At 43.2% G+C, this 20023-nt stretch overlaps 1 protein-coding gene across 1 annotated transcript in view; it reads left to right on the top strand.

The window, feature by feature from the left end:
* ttll5 (tubulin tyrosine ligase-like family, member 5) overlaps window positions 1–20023 on the top strand; it is a 320598-nt gene that overhangs the window by 76549 nt on the left and 224026 nt on the right. Inside the window, exons 10-12 of the mRNA XM_043700221.1 lie at window positions 1900–2001; window positions 8346–8437; window positions 10720–10827. Coding sequence (XP_043556156.1) covers window positions 1900–2001; window positions 8346–8437; window positions 10720–10827 — 302 coding nt within the window. The remainder of the gene's footprint in view (window positions 1–1899; window positions 2002–8345; window positions 8438–10719; window positions 10828–20023) is intronic.

The raw sequence follows: 20023 nt of genomic DNA, 5'->3' as shown, positions 1-20023 counted from the left end.
TGCTAGCAAACCTACCCCCCAGGATATTGGTGCCCTTCTGGTTCAGGTGCAACCCGTCCTGTTTGTACAGGTCCCACCTTCCCCAGAATGCAGTCCAATTGTCCAAATATCTGAAGCCCTCCCTCCTACACCAGCCTTGCAGCCACGTGTTCAACTGCACTCTCTCCCTATTCTTTGCCTCACTGTCACGTGGCACCGGCAACAACCCAGAGATGACGACTCGGTCTGTCCTAGCGGGTCTAGAACACACCCACTCAAATACTAATCACTTACCTTCCCGCCCAGCTATACGCTCCAACCTCACTTCCGCTGCTCCCACTCAAATGACCGTTGGTGATTAAAGGGTGAGTATTTATACTCACAGTTCTCCTTCCCGGCTGCCCCTCTGTTTGCCGTCACTTCCTCTGCTGCTCCCGCTCTTTTTGTGAAGAGAGAAAAAAAAACACCGCTGCCCGCTACAAAAGTAATTTTGAAACAAACTGTCTTACCTTAGCTGTAGTCTCCCGGGTTCGCCTTTACTCGGCCGCTGCTCCCACTCAAATGACTGTTGGTGATTAAAGGGTGAGTATTTATTGAACCATTGAAATCCATGTGCTGTAGGTAGATCCATAATGCTCTAAGGGAGGGAATTCCAGGATTTTGACCCAGTTATAATTGAAGGAATGCCAATATATTTCCAAGTCAGGATGGTGAGTGACTTGAGGGGACCTTGCAGATTGTGATATTCTCATGTATCTGCTATCCTTGTCATTATAGATGTAAGTGATTGTGGGTTTGGAAGGTGCTGTCTAAGGATCTTTGTTGAATTTCTGCAGTGCATTTGTAGATAGTACACACTGCTGTTACTGAGTGTCAGTGATGGAGGGAGTGGATGCCTGTGGGAGTACTGCCAGTTGCACCTCAGGAAGGCATAGTCATGTCACTGAACTAGTACTTCCAAACTGCAGTTTGATGTTTTGGGGTCTTGGATTCTAATCCCACCATGGCAGATGGTGAAATTTGAATTGAAGAATAAAAAACAGAATGAAAAGCTAGCCTAATGACAGTCATATCACCACAGAACCACATCTGGTTCACTAGAATTTGGAATCAGTTTTATTGTCCTGTGCACTTGAATAAGTGCAGTGAAAAGTTTGCAATGTTGCTGCCTATGCTGCCATGTTAGATACAGGATACCTAGGTACAGATACTTAAGTGTTTGTTATAGGTTTTAAAGAATAATAAAGTCCAGCAGAGGAAAACAATGTTTAAAAATTACTCAAAATGCTGTCCTTTTCACCCAGTCTGTGCCAGTACCTAGCTTCCAGACCAGACTGGGCTTCAAATCCCGAGGCCTCGCTTCCAGTCCACAAGGGCCTCGCCTCCCCTGCTACAGCAGCCTCAAGTCTGGGACTCGCCTCCAGGACTTGCCTCCTACCCTGGCCTCTGGCTTGAGATTCTCCTTCTGCACCGGCCTCTGATCCAGGACTCACCCCTGGACTTTCCTCCCACGACAACCTCTGCTAATTTCCTTTAGTGAAAGAAATCTGCTATGCTTACCAGGTCTGATTTATATGTGACTCCAGACCCACAGTGACATCATTGACTCCTAAGCACCACTTAATGGATGATTAGGGATGGGCAAAAAATGCTGATCAAGCAATTAGGACCCACATCCCATGAACAAAGAATAATAAAAAAAAACCAAATGGGCTGCTTTGTCCTGGATGTTTCAAACTTATTTTATGCTGTGTAAATGATCTCCTACACCTACCAGAGCAGCTGGATGGAGTCAGTTTGTTGGGAACCCTTCCCTTTCTCCCTTATTTGAGCCAGGAACTAGTGGAACAATGTTGTATGCATTTCCTCCACTTTATCAATGTGGGAATGTGACGCCAAATACTGTTTTCTTCTTAAAAGGTTCGCTACTGTGAAGTATGACCGTGCAACAAAGAATATCAAAAACCAGTTCATGCATCTAACCAACTACAGCATCAACAAGAAAAGCCAAGACTATGTCAGGTAATGTCTGAATGTGTATTGCAAAATATTAGATGGGCACAGTGCAGAAGATTTAATCTGTATCTAACCCAATGCTGATTTAGTAGTCACCCATTACTCTAATTCCAGATTCATAGCACATGGACTGCATGCTTCAAGAAGCCAGCTCACTAGCACTTTCTCCAACATGAATAGCCGATAACTGCTGGGCCAGCCAGCAATGACCATGTTCCACATACAATTAAAAGTAAAATTGCCATAATTCTACCTTAACAGTGAAAGGTCTTCCATTTATATTGTTTCCTGACATCAGGGTCAGTGCTGAAAGGACACAGACTCAAAATAATTGGGAGAACACCAAGAAGTAAAATGAGAATATGACATTTCATTCTCACAGTGAGTTTTTGTGCTTTGGAGTAGACTGTACGAAAGGAGGTACCAGCAGATTCGAAGGAATTTTGAAATGGAATTGGATACTTGAAAAGAACATGTTTGCAGAATTCCAGGAAGGAGCAGAGTAGTGGACTAATAGGATAGCACTGTGAAAGAACAGACATGAGGCGCTGGATGGTTTCCTCTGCTGTATTATCGTCTGATTGTGAATGTGAACACTATCACTCTCTTAGATAATCCTAAAGACGTAGATTTATTAAGACAAATTGTGAGGCAGTAACAGCAAAGTACCTGACCCTGTCTGTTGATGTGGGGAAATTACAGTACGTGTTCTGGCTCAGTGGGCAGTGTCTCACCTTGGAGTTAGAAGATCTGAGTTCAAGTCCCATTCCAAAAATAACAAGATTCACGCTGACACTTCTTCTGAGACTACAATGTCTTGGATGAGGTATTAAATGGAGGCTTTAGGTATAGATCTTGTGACATGTTTTGAAGAGCAGCAAAGCAGTTAGTGTCTTGGCCAATATTTATTTCTCAACCGACACCTTAAACTAGATGGTTCAGTTGTTCATGGTCCTGAATTCTGATCATTTAGTCTGACAAGATGGAAACAGACCCTTTGGTCCAACGCGTCTACTCTCAGCAGACATCCCATTCTGACCTAGTCCCATTTGACAGCACTTGGCCCATATCCCTCTAACCCCTTCCCCTTCATATCCCCATCCAGTAGCCTTTTAAATGTTACAATTGTACCTGCCTGCACTATTTCCTCTGGCAACTCATTCCATACAAGCATCACCTTCTGTGTGAAAAGTTACCTCTCAAATCCTTTTTATATCTTTCCCCTCTCACCGTAACCATATGCATTCGAGTTTTGAACTCCCCCATTCTGGGGAAAAGACCTCTATTTACTCTCTCTATGCTCCTCATGATTGTATAAACCTCTATAAGGTCACCCCTCAACCTCCAGCGCTCCAGGGGGAAAGAGCCCAAACCTATTCAGTCTCCCACTTGACCTCAAACCCTCTAGTCCCAGCAACATCCCTGGAAATCTTTTCTGCGTACTCTCAAGTTTAACAACATCTTTCCTATAAAGGGGGGGCTAGAATTGTACACAGTATTGTAAAAATGGCCTCACCAATGTGCTGTACAGCGTCAACATGACATCCCAATTCATGCACATAGTATTCTGACAATCAACTTGCCTTTAAATGATTCCCACATGCCAAATGTGCATTTATTCTCAAACACCCTCAAATAAGATGTTGACCATTTTACATGTTTCAGAGTTACACAGAACATCACAGCGCAGTAGAGGCCCTTCGGCTCTCAGTGTTGCGCCGCCCTATGAAACTAATCTGAAGCCCATCTAACCTACACTATTCCATTCTCATCCATATGTCTATTCAATGACCGTTTAAATGCCCTTAAAGTTGGTGAGTGTACAACTGTTGCCAGCAGTGTGTTCCACGCCCCTACTACCCTCTGAGTAAAGAAACTACCTCTGACATCTGTCCTATATCTATCACCCCTCAATTTGAAGCTATGCCCCCTTGTGCTAGCCATCACCATCTGAGGAAAAAGGCTTTCACTGTCCACCCCATCTAAACCTCTGATTATCTTATATGTCTCAATTAAGTCACCTCTCAACTTCCTTCTCTCTAATGAAAATAGCCTCTAGTCCCTCAACCTTTCCTTGTAAGACCTTCCCTCCATACCAGGAAACATCTTAGTAAATCTTCTTTGAACCCTTTCTAAAGCTTCCATGTCCTTCTTATAATGCGGTGACCAGAACTGCATGCAATACTCCAAGCACGGCCGCACCAGAGTTTTGTACAGCTGCAGCATGACCTTGTGGTTCTGAAACTCGGTCCCTCTACTAATAAAAGCTAACACACTGTATGTCTTCGTAACAACCTTATCAACCTGGGTGGCAACTTTGAGGGATCTATGTACATGGACACAGAGATCTCTCTGCTCATTTACACTACCAAGAATCTTACCATTCGCCCAGTACTCTGCATTCCTGTTATTCTTTCCAAAGTGAATCACCTCACAATTTTCTGTATTAACCTCCATTTGCCACCTGTCAGCCCAGCTCTGCAGCTTATCTATGTCTCTCTGTTACCTACAACATCTTTTGGCACTGTCCACAACTCCACTAATCTTAGTGTCATTCACAAATTTACTAACCCATCCTTCCATGCCCTCATCCAGGTCATTTATAAAAATGACAAACAACAGTGGCCCCAAAACAGATCCTTGCAGTACACCACTAGTAACTGAACTCCAGGATAAATATTTCCCATCAACCACCACCCTCTGTCTTCATTTAGCTAGCCAATTTCTGATCCAAACCTCTAAATCACACTCAATCCCATGATTCCATATTTTGTGCAGTAGCCTACCATCCAGCCTTACTGAAATCCATACACACCACATCAACTGCTTTACCCTCATTCACCTGTTTGGTCACCATCTCAGAACTCAATATAAGGTTTGTGAAGTACAAACTACCCTTCACAAAATCATGTTGACTATCCCTAATCAACTTATTCCTATCAAGGTAATTATAAATCCTATCTCTTATAACCTTTTCCAACACTTTACCCACAACCGAAGTAAGGCTCACAGGCCTATAATTACCAGGGTTGTCTCTACTCCCGTTTTGAACAAGGGAACAGCATTTGCTATCCTCCAGTCTTCTGGTTCTATTCCTGTAAACAATGATGACATAAAGATTAAAGCCAAAGGCTTGGCAATCTTCTCCCTGGCTTCCCAGCCTGGGATAAATCCCATCTGGCCCAGGGGATTTATCTACTTTTACACTTCCCAGAATTTCTAACACCTGTTCCTTGTGAACCTTCTTTCCATTTAAAGCCCCACGTACGTTCGGGACACCACCCACGCCCTCCACCTCCTCCAAGGCTTCCGTTTCCCCGGCCCCCAACGCCTCATCTTCAGCATGGATATCCAATCCCTCTACACCTCCATCCGCCATGACCAGGGCCTCCAAGCCCTCTGTTTCTTCCTCTCCCGATGTCCCCAACAGTACCCTTCCACTGACACTTATTCGTTTGGCTGAATTGGTCCTCACCCTCAACAATTTCTCCTTCCAGTCTCCCACTTCCTCCAGATGAAAGGGGTAGCCATGGGCACCCGTATGGGCCCCAGCTATGCCTGTCCCTTTGTCGGTTATGTAAATTGTCCATCTTCTGGAGTTACACGTGCACCACTCCCCACCTCTTCCTCTGCTACATTGATGACTGCATCGGCGCCACCTCGTGCTCCCGCGGGGAGGTTGAGCAGTTCATCAATTTCACCAACACATTCCACTCCGATCTCAAATTCACCTAGACCATCTCTGACACCTCCCTCTCCTTCCTAGACCTCTCCATCTCCATCTATGATGGCTGATTCAACACTGACATTTTTTACAAACCCACCGACTCCCACAGCTGCCTGGATTACGCCTCTTCCCACCCAACCTTCTGCAAAAATGCTATCCCATATTCCCAATTTCTCTGCCTCTGCCACATCTGCTACCAGGAGGACCACAGAAAACACCACGTGGCCTCCTTCTTTAAAGACTGAACTTTCCCCTCCCACGTGGTTGAAGATGCCCTCCAATGCATCTCATCCACATCCCACACCTCCGCCCATGAAACCCACCCCTCCAACCACATCACACCAAGGATATATTTCCCTCCCCACCCCTTTCCCCTTTCCGCAAAGACCGTTCCCTCCGTAACTACCTGGTCAGGTCCACACCACCTAACAACCCACCCTCCCGTCCTGGCACTCTCCCCTGCCACTGCAGGAATTGCAAAACCTGTGCCCACACCTTCCCCCTCACCTCCATCCAAGGCCCCAGAGGAACCTTCCACATCCATCAAAGTTTCACACGTCATTTATTGTATCTGTTGCTCCTGATGCGTTCTCCTCTACACTGGGGAGTCTGGACACCTTCTTGCAGAGCACTTTAGAGAACATCTCCAGGACACCCACACCAATCAACCTCAACGCTCTGTGGCCAAACATTTCAACTCCTCCTCCCACTCTGCAGAGGACATGTATGTCCTGGGCCTCTTCCCATCTCCACCCTCTCACCACCTGACGCCTGGAGGAAGAACGCCTCATCTTCTGCCTTGGGACCCTTCAACCCCAGGGCATCAATGTGGATTTCACCAGTTTACTCATTTCCCCTCCCTCCACACTTTACCAGAGCTCCAACCTTCCAGCTCAGCACCGTCCTCATGACCTGTCCCACCTGTCAATCTTCCTTCCCACCTATCTGCTCCACCCTCCTCTCCGCCCTATCACCTTTACCTGCACTCCATCCACCTACTGCACTCTTAGCTACCTTCTCCCCAGACCCACTCCCCTCCCATTTATCTCCACCCCTGATGAAGGGCTCTAACCTGAAATATTGATTCTCCTGCTCCTCTGATCTGCTGTGCTTTTCCAGCAACAATCTTGACTCTGATCTCCAACGTCTGCAGACATCACTTTCTCCCTCTCAATTCCATCTAATTCAGTAGCCTGTTTCTCAGTATTCTCTTCAACAAAATTGTCTTTTTCCAGAGTGAATACTGACGAAAAATATTAATTTAGCGCTACTCCTATCTCTTCTGACTCCACACACAACTTCCCATGACTGTCCTTGACTGGCCCTAATCTTACTCTAGTCATTCTTTTATCCCTTATGCACCTACAGAAAGCTTTAGGGTTTTCACTGATCCTATCCACCATCGACTTTTCATGTCCTCTCCTGGTTCTTCTTAATGCACTCTTTAGTTCTTTCCTGGCTAACTTGTAACTCTCAAGTGCCCTAATTGAACTTTCACATCTCATCCTAACATAAGCCGCCTTCTTCCTCTTGACAAGAGATTCAACTTCCTTAGTAAACCACATCTCCTGCGCTTGATCACTTCCTTCCTGCCTGACAGGGACATACTTATCAAGGACCCACAGTAGCTGTTCCTTGAATAAGCTTCACATTTATATTATGCCCATCACCTGCAGCTTCTTTCCCCATCCTATGCATCCTAAATCTTGCCTAATGTATCATAATTGCCTTTCCCCCAGCTGTTATTCTTGCTCTGTGGTATATACCTATCCCTTCCCATCACTAAAGTAAACATAACTGAATTGCAGTCACTATCACCAAAATGGTCACCTACTTCCAAATCTAACACCTGGCTGGGTTCATTACCCAGTACCAAATCTAATGTGGCCTCGCGCCTTGTTGGCCTGTCTACATACAGTGTCAGGAAGTCCCCCTGCACACATTGGACAAAAACTGACCCATCTAAAGAACTTGAACTATAGTATTCCCAGTCAATATTTGGAAAGTTAAAGACCCCATAACAACTACCCCGCACTCTCGCTCCTATTGAGAACCATCTTTGCTATCCTTTCCTCTACATCTCTGGATTGCAGTTGACCACACAGGTGAAGACTATTTATTCCATCACACTCTCTGTCTTCATAAGAGTCCCACCATTCCAGTCTTGAATTTATGAAAAAAACTACAGAAGTAAGGGTGGCACGATGGCTCAATGGTTAGCACTGTTGCCTCACAGCCCAGGGACATGCGTTCAATTCCAGCCTCAGGTGACTGTCTGTGTGGAGTTTGCACATTCTCCCTATGTCTGCATGGGTTTCCTCTGGGTGCTCTGGTTTCCTCCCACAGTCCAAAAATGTGCAGGTTAGGTGGATTGACCATAGTGTGTTCAGGGATGTGTAGGCAAGGTGCATTAGTCAGGGAAAGTGTAGAGTAATAGGGCAGGGAAATGGGTCTATGTGGGATAGTCTTTGGAGGGTCGGTGTGGACTTATTGGGCCATATAGCCTGTCCCCTCATGTCGGGATTCTATGAAGTAAATGTTCTGTTTTCTGATTAGAGGGCAATTTAAACCGTCTCAGAGTGTGAGTAGTATAATCAGTGCCCCCTGGTGTTATCTCTTCCAGCTGTGATGATCCAGATGTGGAGGATTATGGGAATAAGTGGAGCATGAGTGCTATGCTGCGGTACCTGAAACAGGAAGGAATGGACACAGTTGGTAAGTGGTATCTGTTCCATGCTCTTTAGCTCAGTTACATGGTTTATGGAAGAGCTTTTACAATTCTATCCTCTGGTTGTCGCCACTTTGTCTTTCTTGATTGATGGGATCTGAGTTTGAAGATCTACCCATCCTATCCTTTAACTAGAGAACCAACCTGTATATTTGTGGTTTTGAGACATGATCTCATAGAATTTACAAAATTCTTAAAGAAGACAGAGTGGATGCAGAAACAATATTTCTGTGTGGTGTAGAACCTTTGGTCAGTTCTGAATAAAAGCTATCCAAGATTAAGATGAGAACAAACCTCTTCATTCAGGAGATGGTAAATCTTTCGAATTCTCCACCCCAGAGGGTTTGGGAAGATCAGTCGTTAAGTAAGTTCAAGACTGAGAATGATAGATTTCTAGGTGCTAATTATATCAAGCATTTAGAACTAGAACGGGAATATAGCAATCGGGTAGAATCATCTAGAATGGCCTACTGTTATGTTTGTGTTTCTTTATTTTCAAGACCTTCCAAAGTTCCTTTGCACCCAATTATTACTAATGAATTATTATATTAACTGTTGTAATGTATTTAACAAATCATACGCAGCAGGGTCCCACAAACAACAATGTGACCGTTATGGGGAGTGGTAGCAGGGTCAGTGGACTAGTAATCCTGATGCCCACTCTAAATAGTTGGAGACATGGGTTCAAGTGCTTTCATGACAATTTGGGAGCTTTCAACTAAATTAATAAATGCAAATTTGAGTAAGTGTGGCATCAAAGAGCCCCCAATAAAACTGAACTCGAAGGAAATGAAGGGCTAAATTTCTGCAGTGGCTGGCACAAGAGAATATGTTGTTGGAGATCAGTTATCTCAGTCTCAGGACATGCTTAAAGGAGTTCCTCAGAGTAAGTGTCCAAGGTCCAACCCTCTTCAGCTACTTCATAAATGATGTTCAAAAATCACACAACACCAGGTTATAGCGACCCCAATTAGATCACTTCTCATCATTCTAAACTCTGAGAATAATCCTAAACTGCTGAATCTCTCCTCAAGACAAGCCTTCCATAACTGGAATTACTCTACTGACCTTCTCTGAACTGTGCCAATGAAATTTCATCCATCCTCATGTAAGGGGACCAACTTTGTATGCAGTACTGCAGGTGCAGTCTCACTACAGTTGTAGCACTTCCCTATTTTTATACTCCATTCCTTTAACAACAAATGCCAACATTCTATTTGTCTTTTTTACCTGCTGTACCTGCACTCTAACTTTCTGCAATTCATGTACGAGGATACCTAGATCCCACCGAACTGGAGCACTCTGAAGTTTCTTTTCATTTAGATAATATACTACCTTTCTATTTCTCAAACCCACAATGAACAACTTCATACTTATCCGCATTCAACTTCATTTGCCAAATTTTGGCCCATTCACCTAACCTCTCCATATCCATTTGTAAATTGCTTATTTCTTCGTTGCACTTTACTGTCCCACCTGCTTTAGTGTCATCTGCAAACTTGGTTATAATACATTCTAACCTGACATCCAAGTTATTAATTTACATTGTGAATAGATTGGAAGGTTGCCCAGCCATTGTTGATGGGAGAAACTTTGAATTTGGAAGCCAGGCTAAGTCCCTATTTTCTGACTATCAGAGGGTATTGAAGTTAGCAGCTGGTTGAAGGATCTGATCATTGACTTGCCCTTTACATTGGAGCTGAGAGGCTGTGTACGCACCAACTCTGCTTGGATGATGCTACACACTGTGCTTGAGAGTTCTGCATAAACCAAAAAAGCTCAGAATAAAACTTTCCAGGATGGATATTAATTGGCAAATTGCTTGGGTTTGTTGAAGTGTGCAGCTGGATAACTGACTGGAGCTAGGATTAGGTCCTTACAAAGCAGAGAGTGAAAACCTCAAATAAAAAGTTAGTCAGGTGGTTATGAAACTCCTAGATTGTTTAAAAAACCCATCTGGTTCACTAATGTCCTTCAGGGGAAGAGATCTGACGTCTTTACCTTGTCTGGCATAAATGTGACTCTGGACAAATGTCAATGTGGTTGATTCATGAATTTCTTCTGCGATAGTTCAGCGAGCAACCCAATTGTATTGGGATGCATAATACTTCTTGCCATGTCCCATGGATGAATTTTAATGTGTTCAGATTTGTGTCTTATCTGGTGCTGCAGTAATAATATTTCTAGTATGTTTTAATTGTGGAACTTGGTAGTGTGTGGTTAACCTTTGGAGAGAGGTTGTTTACAATGGGCCTTCTTCTTCCTGCAGCTTTGATGGCTCAGATCGAGGACCTTATCATTAAAGCACTGATTGCAGCCGAGCTTCACATTGCCTCTGCTTCCAAAATGTTTGTGCCCCACAGAGGCAACTGCTTTGGTAAGTTTACTTTCTTGTGAATGTGGACTGTAAATTTACAATGATTCTTGTGGTTTTGTGGGTTTTCACCAGAATTCTCTTACTTAAGAATAAGAACATCCATGAGTTTTACCAGGATTTCTGGGGGAAGTGGTCGAAGTTGGGACAATTGCAACATTTAAGAGGCATTAGGATAGGTATATGAATAGGAAGGGTTTGGAGGGATAAGGGCCCGGGTGCTGGCAGGTGGGACTAGATTGGGTTGGGATATGTGGTTGGCATGGACGGGTTGGACCGAAGGGTCTGTTTCCATGCTGTACATCTCTATGACTCTATGATGGCCTAATGTTAGACTAGTATTAAACTATTAATGCGGAGACCCAGGTAATGTTCTGGGGACCTGGGTTGAAATCCTGCCATGGCCGAAATTCAATGAAAATCAGGAATTACCAGTTTAATGATGATTGTCAGGAAAATCCCCATTTGGTTCACTAATGTCCTTTAGGGCAGGAAGCTGCCATCCTTACCTGGTCTGGCCTACATGTGACTCCAGACAGACAGCAATATGAATGACTTTTAACTGCCCTCTGGGCAATTAGGGATGGGCAATGAATTCTGGCCTAACCAATGATGCCCTCATTCTATAAATGAATTTTTTAAAATGTTAGGTTATAGGAGATGGCCATTTGCCCAATTGAATCTGTGCAGATTCCTTCAAAGAGCTATCCATTTAATTATTCCTAGTTTCTTGCTCTTTCCATGTAATTTCTTTCTTTTTCAGATGTATATATAATTTATAGGTAATAAAAGTTATGATATAGTAAGGCAGAGTCATCTGGTTTTGTAAAAGGGGTATTAAAATAGCTGCTATAAACATGATTATTACTACTCTGTCTCCCTGTGTCTCAGTGGTGCTGTGTCTCAGCGTCACACCCACACACTATCTCTCTATTGCTCACCCTCTCTCACTCTGTTGTCTTTTGTTCTCTGTTCATGGCTGTGTGTCTCTTGTCCTTGTGATCGTGCTCTGTCTCTTGCTGTCTCAATTATCTTCTCTGCCTCGCATTCTTTATTGCACTGTCTCTTGGTAGGCCTTGCTTGCTGCGTCTATCTGTATGTGGTGTTGCTCAGTCTGTGTTTGTGTGTTTGCATGTCATTTGCTTTGAGTGTGTGTTGCTCACTCTGTTTGTAAGACAAATGCTCTCTTTCCTTTTCCCTCTCTCTTTCTGAGCCAATTGTCCTCCCTCTCACTCTGTGAAATAAGGCATCACCTTTCAACAGGTAGTCGATAATGTTACAAGAAGTGAAGCCTGGCCATGAAGAGTCAGTGTGGAGAAGGACTTACTCCAAGATGATCATCAGGGATTTCTTTCTGTTCTCTGTGTAATGTACTTAGAGATGAACATGGAACAGGTCTTAGCAACCCAGGCTACTTATCCAACTAAGTGAGTTTTGAGAAGATTTGTAGCTCAAGTTGAGGTTTGGAAGTAGGTTTGCTCGCTGAGCTTGAAGGTTCATTTCTAGATGTTTCATCACCACACTAGGTAACATCTTCAGTGGGCCTCAGGTGAAGCACTGCTGAAAAATCCTGCTTTCTATTTATATGTTTTTTTGGGTTGGTGATGTCATTTCCAGTGGTAATGTTATTTCGTGTGGTGAAGTCACTTCCTGTTCCTTTTCTCACGGAGTGGTAGATGTGGTCTAACTTGACGTGTGTGTTGATAGAGTTCCGATTGGAATGCCATGCTTCTAGGAATTCTCGTGTGTGTCTGACAAACCAAACAAAGACATTCATGCGAATTCCTAGAAGCATGGCATTCCAACCGGAACTCTATCAACACACACATTGAGTTAGACCCCATCTACCACCCCCTGAGAAAAGGAACAGGAAGTTACTTCATCACAGGAAATAACATCACCACAGGAAATGACATCTCCAACCCAAACATATAAATAGAAAGCAGGGTTTTTCAGAAGTGTTTCGCCTGAAGCCCACTGAAGATGTTACCTAGTGTGGTGACGAAACATCTAAAAATGAACCTTATCCAACTAAGCACATTTAGATGGTGGTAGCAAACACTTTGAATTAATGACAATCATATCTGGCAGATGCATAAAGTGTAAAATAAGGGTGCAAAGCAGTTCTGAGGATAAATCAGAATGAAAGTAAATGAGAGGAAACAGAAATGGAGCTGAAATGAGATATAGAAAGGAAGCCAAAGGAAGACTGACTATCTTGGGCGAAGACCTGTAAACCATAGGGGACAAACTGACTGACAGAACATGCATGGACAGGTCTTCATGGAAAACTCCAGCAGTAAGCAAAACGAGCAGGATTCAGCACAGGCAAGCCAAGCACAAGGGCAGCTAGCAGGTGGTAATAGGGGCTAAGTTTCCAATGGCTAGTGAAAATTATTAAATCACAACAAATGGCTCCAAATAGAACTAGTGGGGACTTCAGTATGCAGGTGGACTGAGAAAATCAGGTTGATAGCCTATCTGAAGAAAAGAAATTGTGGAATGTCTATATCATAGCTTTTTAGAGCAGCTTGTGGTAGAGTTCACTAAGAAACAGGCAGTTCTGGATTTGGTGCTGTGTAATGGGACAAACTTGATAAGGCAGCCTAATATGAAAGAATCCCAAGGGGGCAGCGACCATAATATTAAAGAACTCACCCTGCTGTTTGAGAGGGCGAACCTGGAATCGGATGTAGTGTATTACAGTTGAGTAAAGGAACTACAAAGACATGAGAGAGGAGCTGGCCAGAGTTGATTGGAAGGGGAGCCAAGGAGGGAAGATGGTAGAACACCAATGGCAGGAGTTTCTGGGGGTAATTCAGTAGAAACAGCAGAGATTCATCGCAAGGAAGAAGAAACATATGAAGGGGAGGATGCGACAATCATGGCCAACAAGGGAAGTCAGGGACAGCATTAAAACAAAAGAATAGGCATACAGTGTGGTGAAGATTAGTGGGAAGCCAGAGGAATTAGGAAGCCTTTAAAAACCAGCAGAGGACAACTAAAAAAGCAGCAAGGGGGAGAAGATGAAATATGAGGGTTCAGAAAGATTTACAAAGATGTTGCCAGGGATGGAGGGGTTGAGCTGTAGGGAGAGGCTGAATAGGGTGCAGCTGTTTTCCCTGGAGTGTTGGAGCCTGAGGTGTGACCTTAGAGATTTAGTGGAAATGTCTGAAAGTGAATAACTCACCCAGACCATATAGACTACATTCCAAAGTTCTGAAGGAGATAGCTGAGGAGATTGTAGAGGCATTGGTTGTAATCTTTCAGGAATCACTGGAATCAGGGAGGGTTTTCGAGGGCTAGGAAGTGCTAATATAGCATCCCTGCTTAAGAAGGGAGGGACGCTGAAAACAGGAAATTGTAGGCTGGTTAGCCTGACCTTGGTTGTTGGTAACATTTTAGAACTCATCACTCAGGATGACATTGTGGAGTACTTTGAAATGCATGTTGAAATAGGGCTGAATCAGCACCGTTTCATCAGCAGAACGTCATGCCTGACAAATCTGTTAGAACTCTTTGAGGTATTGAGTAAGTTAGACAAAGGAGAGCCATTGGACATGATATATTTGGACTTCCAAAAGGCCTTTGATAAGGTGCTGTATAGGAAGCTGCTAAATAAGAAGAGAGTCCAGGTGTCATGGGTAAGGTACTGGCATGGATAGAGGATTGGCTGACTGGCAGAAGGCAGAGAGTAGGGATAAAGGAATCTTTTTCAGGATGGCAGCCGATGACTGGTGGAGTTTTGCAGGTGTCAGTGTTGGAACCACAGCTATTCATTGATGGGGAAAAATCTACACTGTAATGTCTAGCACAAAGTAAGTTGTTAATTATTCCAGGTCAATATCTCACCTCCAGGACAACACTGCAGGAATTCCTCAAAGTAGTGTTCTTGGCCCAACTATCTTCTGCTACTTTATTAATAAACATTCCTCCATCTTAACGTCAGAAATGGGTGGTACGCTATTTATTGCACAATGTTCAGCATCATTCATGACTCCTCAGATACTGAAGTGGTCCATGCCCAAAGGCAAGAAGATCTGGACAATATCTAGGTTTGGACTGAAAAGTTTAAGTGATGTTATCACCCAACAAGTGCCAGGCAATGACCATCTCCAAAAAGAGAGAATCTGACCATCGTCCCTGGGTGTGAACAAAATTTAGAAAATGCTGGTGAAACTGAGGAGGTCTGGCAAAATCTGTGGAGACAAATCAGAGTTAACAATTTGAATCAAGTAACCCTTCTTCTGTGATGAGCTTAAAGGAGTGATTGTCCTCTCTGTTGTTTTAAATTATACTTTTGCCTACAAAACAATGTGCTTTGTCAATAGTGCTTTTGTCATTTATTATAGTAAATGTTCTAAAATGTGAAATTTTGCCATCTTAGTCTTTCAGCTGGAAACTGGTAGTTCAGATCTCTTTTGGAAACTTATCTGATTCCATGGTGATCAGAAAATTTTGCTCCCCTTGTCATTGAGTATTGTCTTGCAATCTAAGGCAATAAAGGAATATGGGGTTTACATAGAGAAGTGGAGTTGGGGTTGATGATGTGCCATAAATTTATTGTATGACAGAGCAAGTTCAAGTGTCCGTATGACCTACTCCAGCTCCTATTTCTTATGTTTCTGTGCAGAAGAGTAACCCACTCTCCAGTGTCTAATACCCATGCGAGATTGTTTGCAAGAGTGTGAGTGAGCATGAATATTTGTGTACCATTCTCAAAGGAGAGAGCAGAGAGCTTGTGAGGGCACTGGACAGCCAGAGTCAAGCAAAGTCAAATCGGACAAAACTTTATATTCTGCTAGCGCACATAACACAGCCCTTTGGAAAAGAAAAGTCTAATAAAGGAAAAGGTAAATAAATGTGGAGAAAGAAAACCCCTGTCAGGTTCTGGGTGGGAGCCAAGCGTCAGATGGTTTACTTGGAATGTGCAGCTTCAGATTAACTTGCCTTGCATGGAGTCAAGCTGGCCTGTTTCTTCAAAACTTGAATAACAACTTGTGAAAGAAGATATTTCTCAGCCAACTGTTAAGCTTGCTTGCCCTGCTGTTTTGAATCTCTTTCAGGCCAATATCACCCTTTGTCCTCGAAACAAAATGGTCAAACCTGGCTCAGGAATTTCTCTGCTTCACTTTTGTCCAACTGTTTGTTTATTTTATAAACTGCTGGCAAATTCCTTTTTACATTTTGAAGGTTTTATTAATTTATTTTTATAAATTGATGGTTATTCAACCTAAAACAAAGTGCAGCTTGTATTTTTCGACCTCCTTTTACTGGAGCCAAACCTTTCTCCTCCCCGTTAATTACTCCCGATAGTCCTTTGCCCTTTCTTTTAAGTTAGCAACATTGCTCCTCTGTCTTTCCCTTTTAAATTGTATTTGCTATCTGAGACTACGCTTCCCATTGCTTTCTTGTTTTTGGAATTTTATTTCTTTTTATCAGGGGTGTTGTTCACGAGTAGCAAAATGTTGAGAGTGGCAAAGGAACGCTGGGTTGTGTCACAGAATGTGGTTGTCTGTGTGTCTGGTGTAGTAATATGTCAGATCCTTTCCTGCTGTGCTTTAAGGGAGGATGAGATTTTGAGTTTGAAATGTGTATTTTCTGAGTCTTCGATACTATGCCTGTGTATTTTACCTAAGAGCCACAGTTAAACTAGTGCATTGTTTTAGGGCTTTACATTCAAGGAAAGAAAGACTTGCATTTTGCAACCTTGGGATATGCCTTTGTGTTTGACAACTACGGAAGTACTTTTGAAATGTAATCACTATTCTTTACACAGAGAGTGGTGGGTGCATGAAATGCACTGCCAGCAGTGATAGTAGAGTCAGATACATTAGGGACATTTAAGCGACTCTTGGATAGGCACATGGAAGATAATACAATGAAGGGTATGTAGGTGAGTTTGATCTTGGAGCAGGATAAAAGATCAGTGCAACATGCTGAACAAAGAGACCTTGGAGTGCAGGTTCATAGCTCCTTGAAAGTGGAGTCGCAGGTAGATAGGATAGTGAAGAAGGCGTTTTGGTATGCTTTCCTTTATTGGTCAGAGTATTGAGTACAGGAGTTGGGAGGTCATGTTGCGGCAGTACAGGACATTGGTTAGGCCACTGTTGGAATATTGCATGCAATTCTGGTCTCCTTCCTATCGGAAAGATGTTGTGAAACTTGAAAGGGTTCAGAAAAGATTTACAAGGATGTTACTGGGGTTGGAGGATTTGAGCTATAGGGAGAGGCTGAACAGGCTGGGGCTCTTTTTGCTGGAGCATCAGAGGCGGAGGAGTGACCTTGTAGTGGTTTACAAAATTATGAGGGGCATGGATAGGATAAATTGGCAAAGTCTTTTCCCTGGGCTTGGGGAGTCCAGAACTAGAGGGCATAGGTTTAGGATGAGAGGGGAAAGATATAAGAGACCTAAGGGGCAACTTTTTCACACAGAGGGTGATACGTGTATGGAATGAGCTGCCAGAGGAAGTGGTGGAGGCTGGTACAATTGCAACATTTAAGAGGCATTTGGATGGGTATATGAATAAGAAATGTTTGGAGGGATTTGGGCCAGGTGCTGGCAGGTGGGACTAGTTTGGGTTGGGATAACTGGTCGGTATTGACGGGTTGGACCGAAGGGTCTGTTTCCATGCTGTACATCTCTATGACTCTATGATTCTGTAACATCAAGGCTCAGAGGGCCTGTGTTGTTCTATGTTCTACTATTGTAATATAGGAAGCGCAACAGCCAATTTGCACAAAGCAAGTTCCCACAAGCAGCAATGGGGTTATGGCAGATAATCTGTTGCTCAGGGAAAGCTTATTGACCAGGACACAGGAGTGTTCCCTTACTGTTTAAGTAGTGCTTTGAAATTTTTAATATCCACCTGAGACAACAGATATGACATAGGTATATGAAGTTACAAGGTACTTAGAGCACAGCAGCTGGCTATTCTGTCTGTGAGGCCCATGCTGCTAAATGTGCTGCACATAGTTTAACATCTCATTTGCAAGATGGCAGCTCTGGCAGTCTCTTTCCCAGAACTGCACTGAGGTGCCCTCTACATTGTGGGTGGGCTCAAGTCTCCAAGATTTGAAGCTTTTTGCTTTGGAGGCAAGAATGCCACGTGGGTATGGGTGTGAACTGGCTATTTCTTCTACACACTGAGATCCTCAACCACATACCAGGTACAGGTGAGTCTGGTGAAATGCTCCAGGATAGCAACATTCTATTTGCAGCCTTCACCAGAGAGAAGGATTTGGAATGCCATTGAATTCCAGATAGGCCAGTTTCTCTCACAAATTGGGAGTCTGGGCAATACCAATATAGGATCTGTAATGTTTTGTTTGAAGTGTATGAATGATTTATTTAAGTGCATGATAACTGTGATTTATCTTTGAATGTGTGCTATTTAAAAGGTGACAACATGTACATGGTCTTTGTAGAGATATATTTAGGTTGCAGCATGGCCACATGATCTGGAGATATAGATGAACCACAGGTCGTGATTAAAGATAGGGAGACCTGCATTTACAGTATATAGAATCACCTTAGTATATTTCAAATATCTTAAACCATTTCAAATGCAGTATATTATCGATATTGTAAATTAGTGACACCATACTGATGAAGGAAATAGTTTTGAAAGCACACAGCAATTAGACTGTGTCCTGAAGGAGGTAGTCTAGTTTCATCTCAGCTCCAGTGTGGTGACAGACTGATCTGTTATATGTTGTACGCTATTTCGTTCCTGTCATTGTAAACTCTGCTGTAATGTGAGCAATGCCGCCTAGGATCTGCTAACCAGTAAAAATAGTACCTCTCTGTTGCACCTGTCTATTGGAAAGTTTCAGTATCATACTTCAGAAAATAAAGTCATTTGCCTAAGCTGCCGTAGCAACAGGAAATACCTTAATGATACAGGAGTCAGAATATTTTTGTCTCATCCAATCAGTACAAGCTATATTTAGTTAGGAGCTATTAGAGTTCATGTCCTTAAAATGAGACAGCTCCCCCCTTGCAGCAGAATACAACACCATGGCCTATCAGCTCCTGTTGATAATAGATGTAACTGTATTTATTAAAAATCAAAGGGATAGAAACGCAATCATTGATCTGGAGCCTGAATTCTCCACCTGTCCTCTGCTCAGTGTCAATATTTAGATTTGCTTTTAAAGCTGTATGAGCTTAAAAAGACAGCCTAGGCAGCAGCTGAACAGCACAGCTGTGCTTCAAACCAAGAGAGCTTGTGGTCAGCCTGAAAGGAATAAGGGTAGTTTACAAATTCCTTCAAGGTCTTGTCTTTCTTTATTCTTGTAACATCTCCCATCCCAATTTTGTCCGTCATCTCTGACATCCATTTCCATTGCCCAACCATTCGCAATTGTGTCTTTCTCTGAGTAACGCACACCAGCCCCCACCAAACCTTTTTAGGCTCTTTTTGTTTCACTCCAGTATTAAAATTTTTTGATCATTAATCCTAATCTCTGAAATACTTTGGAATGTTTTACTATAAGAAGAGAGGCGCTGAGGAGAGGGTTCAGACCCAGCTGAAGGCCCTGTCAGCTCAACTCCTGACCCCTCAAAGCCCCAAATCAGAATTAACATTTTGGTTCAGTGACCCTTCCTCAGAATCGATGGCAGCTAGGAACAGGTTGGTTTTTATGCAGAAGATAGGTTAGGGGGAGGGGATAAGGAGTTAGCGACAGGTGGAGATAGAGCCCAAAGAGAGAGAAGAACAGATGGACAGATGAAGGAGTGAATAACAATAAATGAAAATTTATTAGTGGATATGTAATGGCTAATGATGGGGGTGTGCAATAGCAGACCATGTGATAACAAGGCCTGGTGTGTGAGGGCCGGAGTAAGTTCATGTGAAAGTGCCTCAAACCCTAAAATTGTTGAACTCAATATTGAGTCTCGAAGGCTGTTAAGTTCCCAAGTGGAAAATGAGGAGCTGTTGTTCCAGTTTGTGCTGAGCTTCTCTGAACCACTGCAGTGAGCCTGAGACAGAGATGTTGGCCGGGGAACAAGGTGATGTGCTAAAGTGGAAGGCAAATGGAAGGTCAGGGTCTTTATTGCGGCCAGGTGTTCTGTGAAACCGTTGCCCAGTCTATGCTTAATTTCCGCAATGTAAAGGAGACTGCATTATGAGCAGTGAATGCTGTATTGGTAGTTCTCATTTAAAGCATGTTTCAGCAGTGCAATTTGGCTATA

This window comes from Chiloscyllium plagiosum, chromosome 12 (assembly GCF_004010195.1).
Source record: "Chiloscyllium plagiosum isolate BGI_BamShark_2017 chromosome 12, ASM401019v2, whole genome shotgun sequence".
NCBI lineage: Eukaryota > Metazoa > Chordata > Chondrichthyes > Orectolobiformes > Hemiscylliidae > Chiloscyllium > Chiloscyllium plagiosum.
Note: the sequence above shows the minus strand (reverse complement) of the source record. Positions and strands in the feature narration are given on the sequence as shown.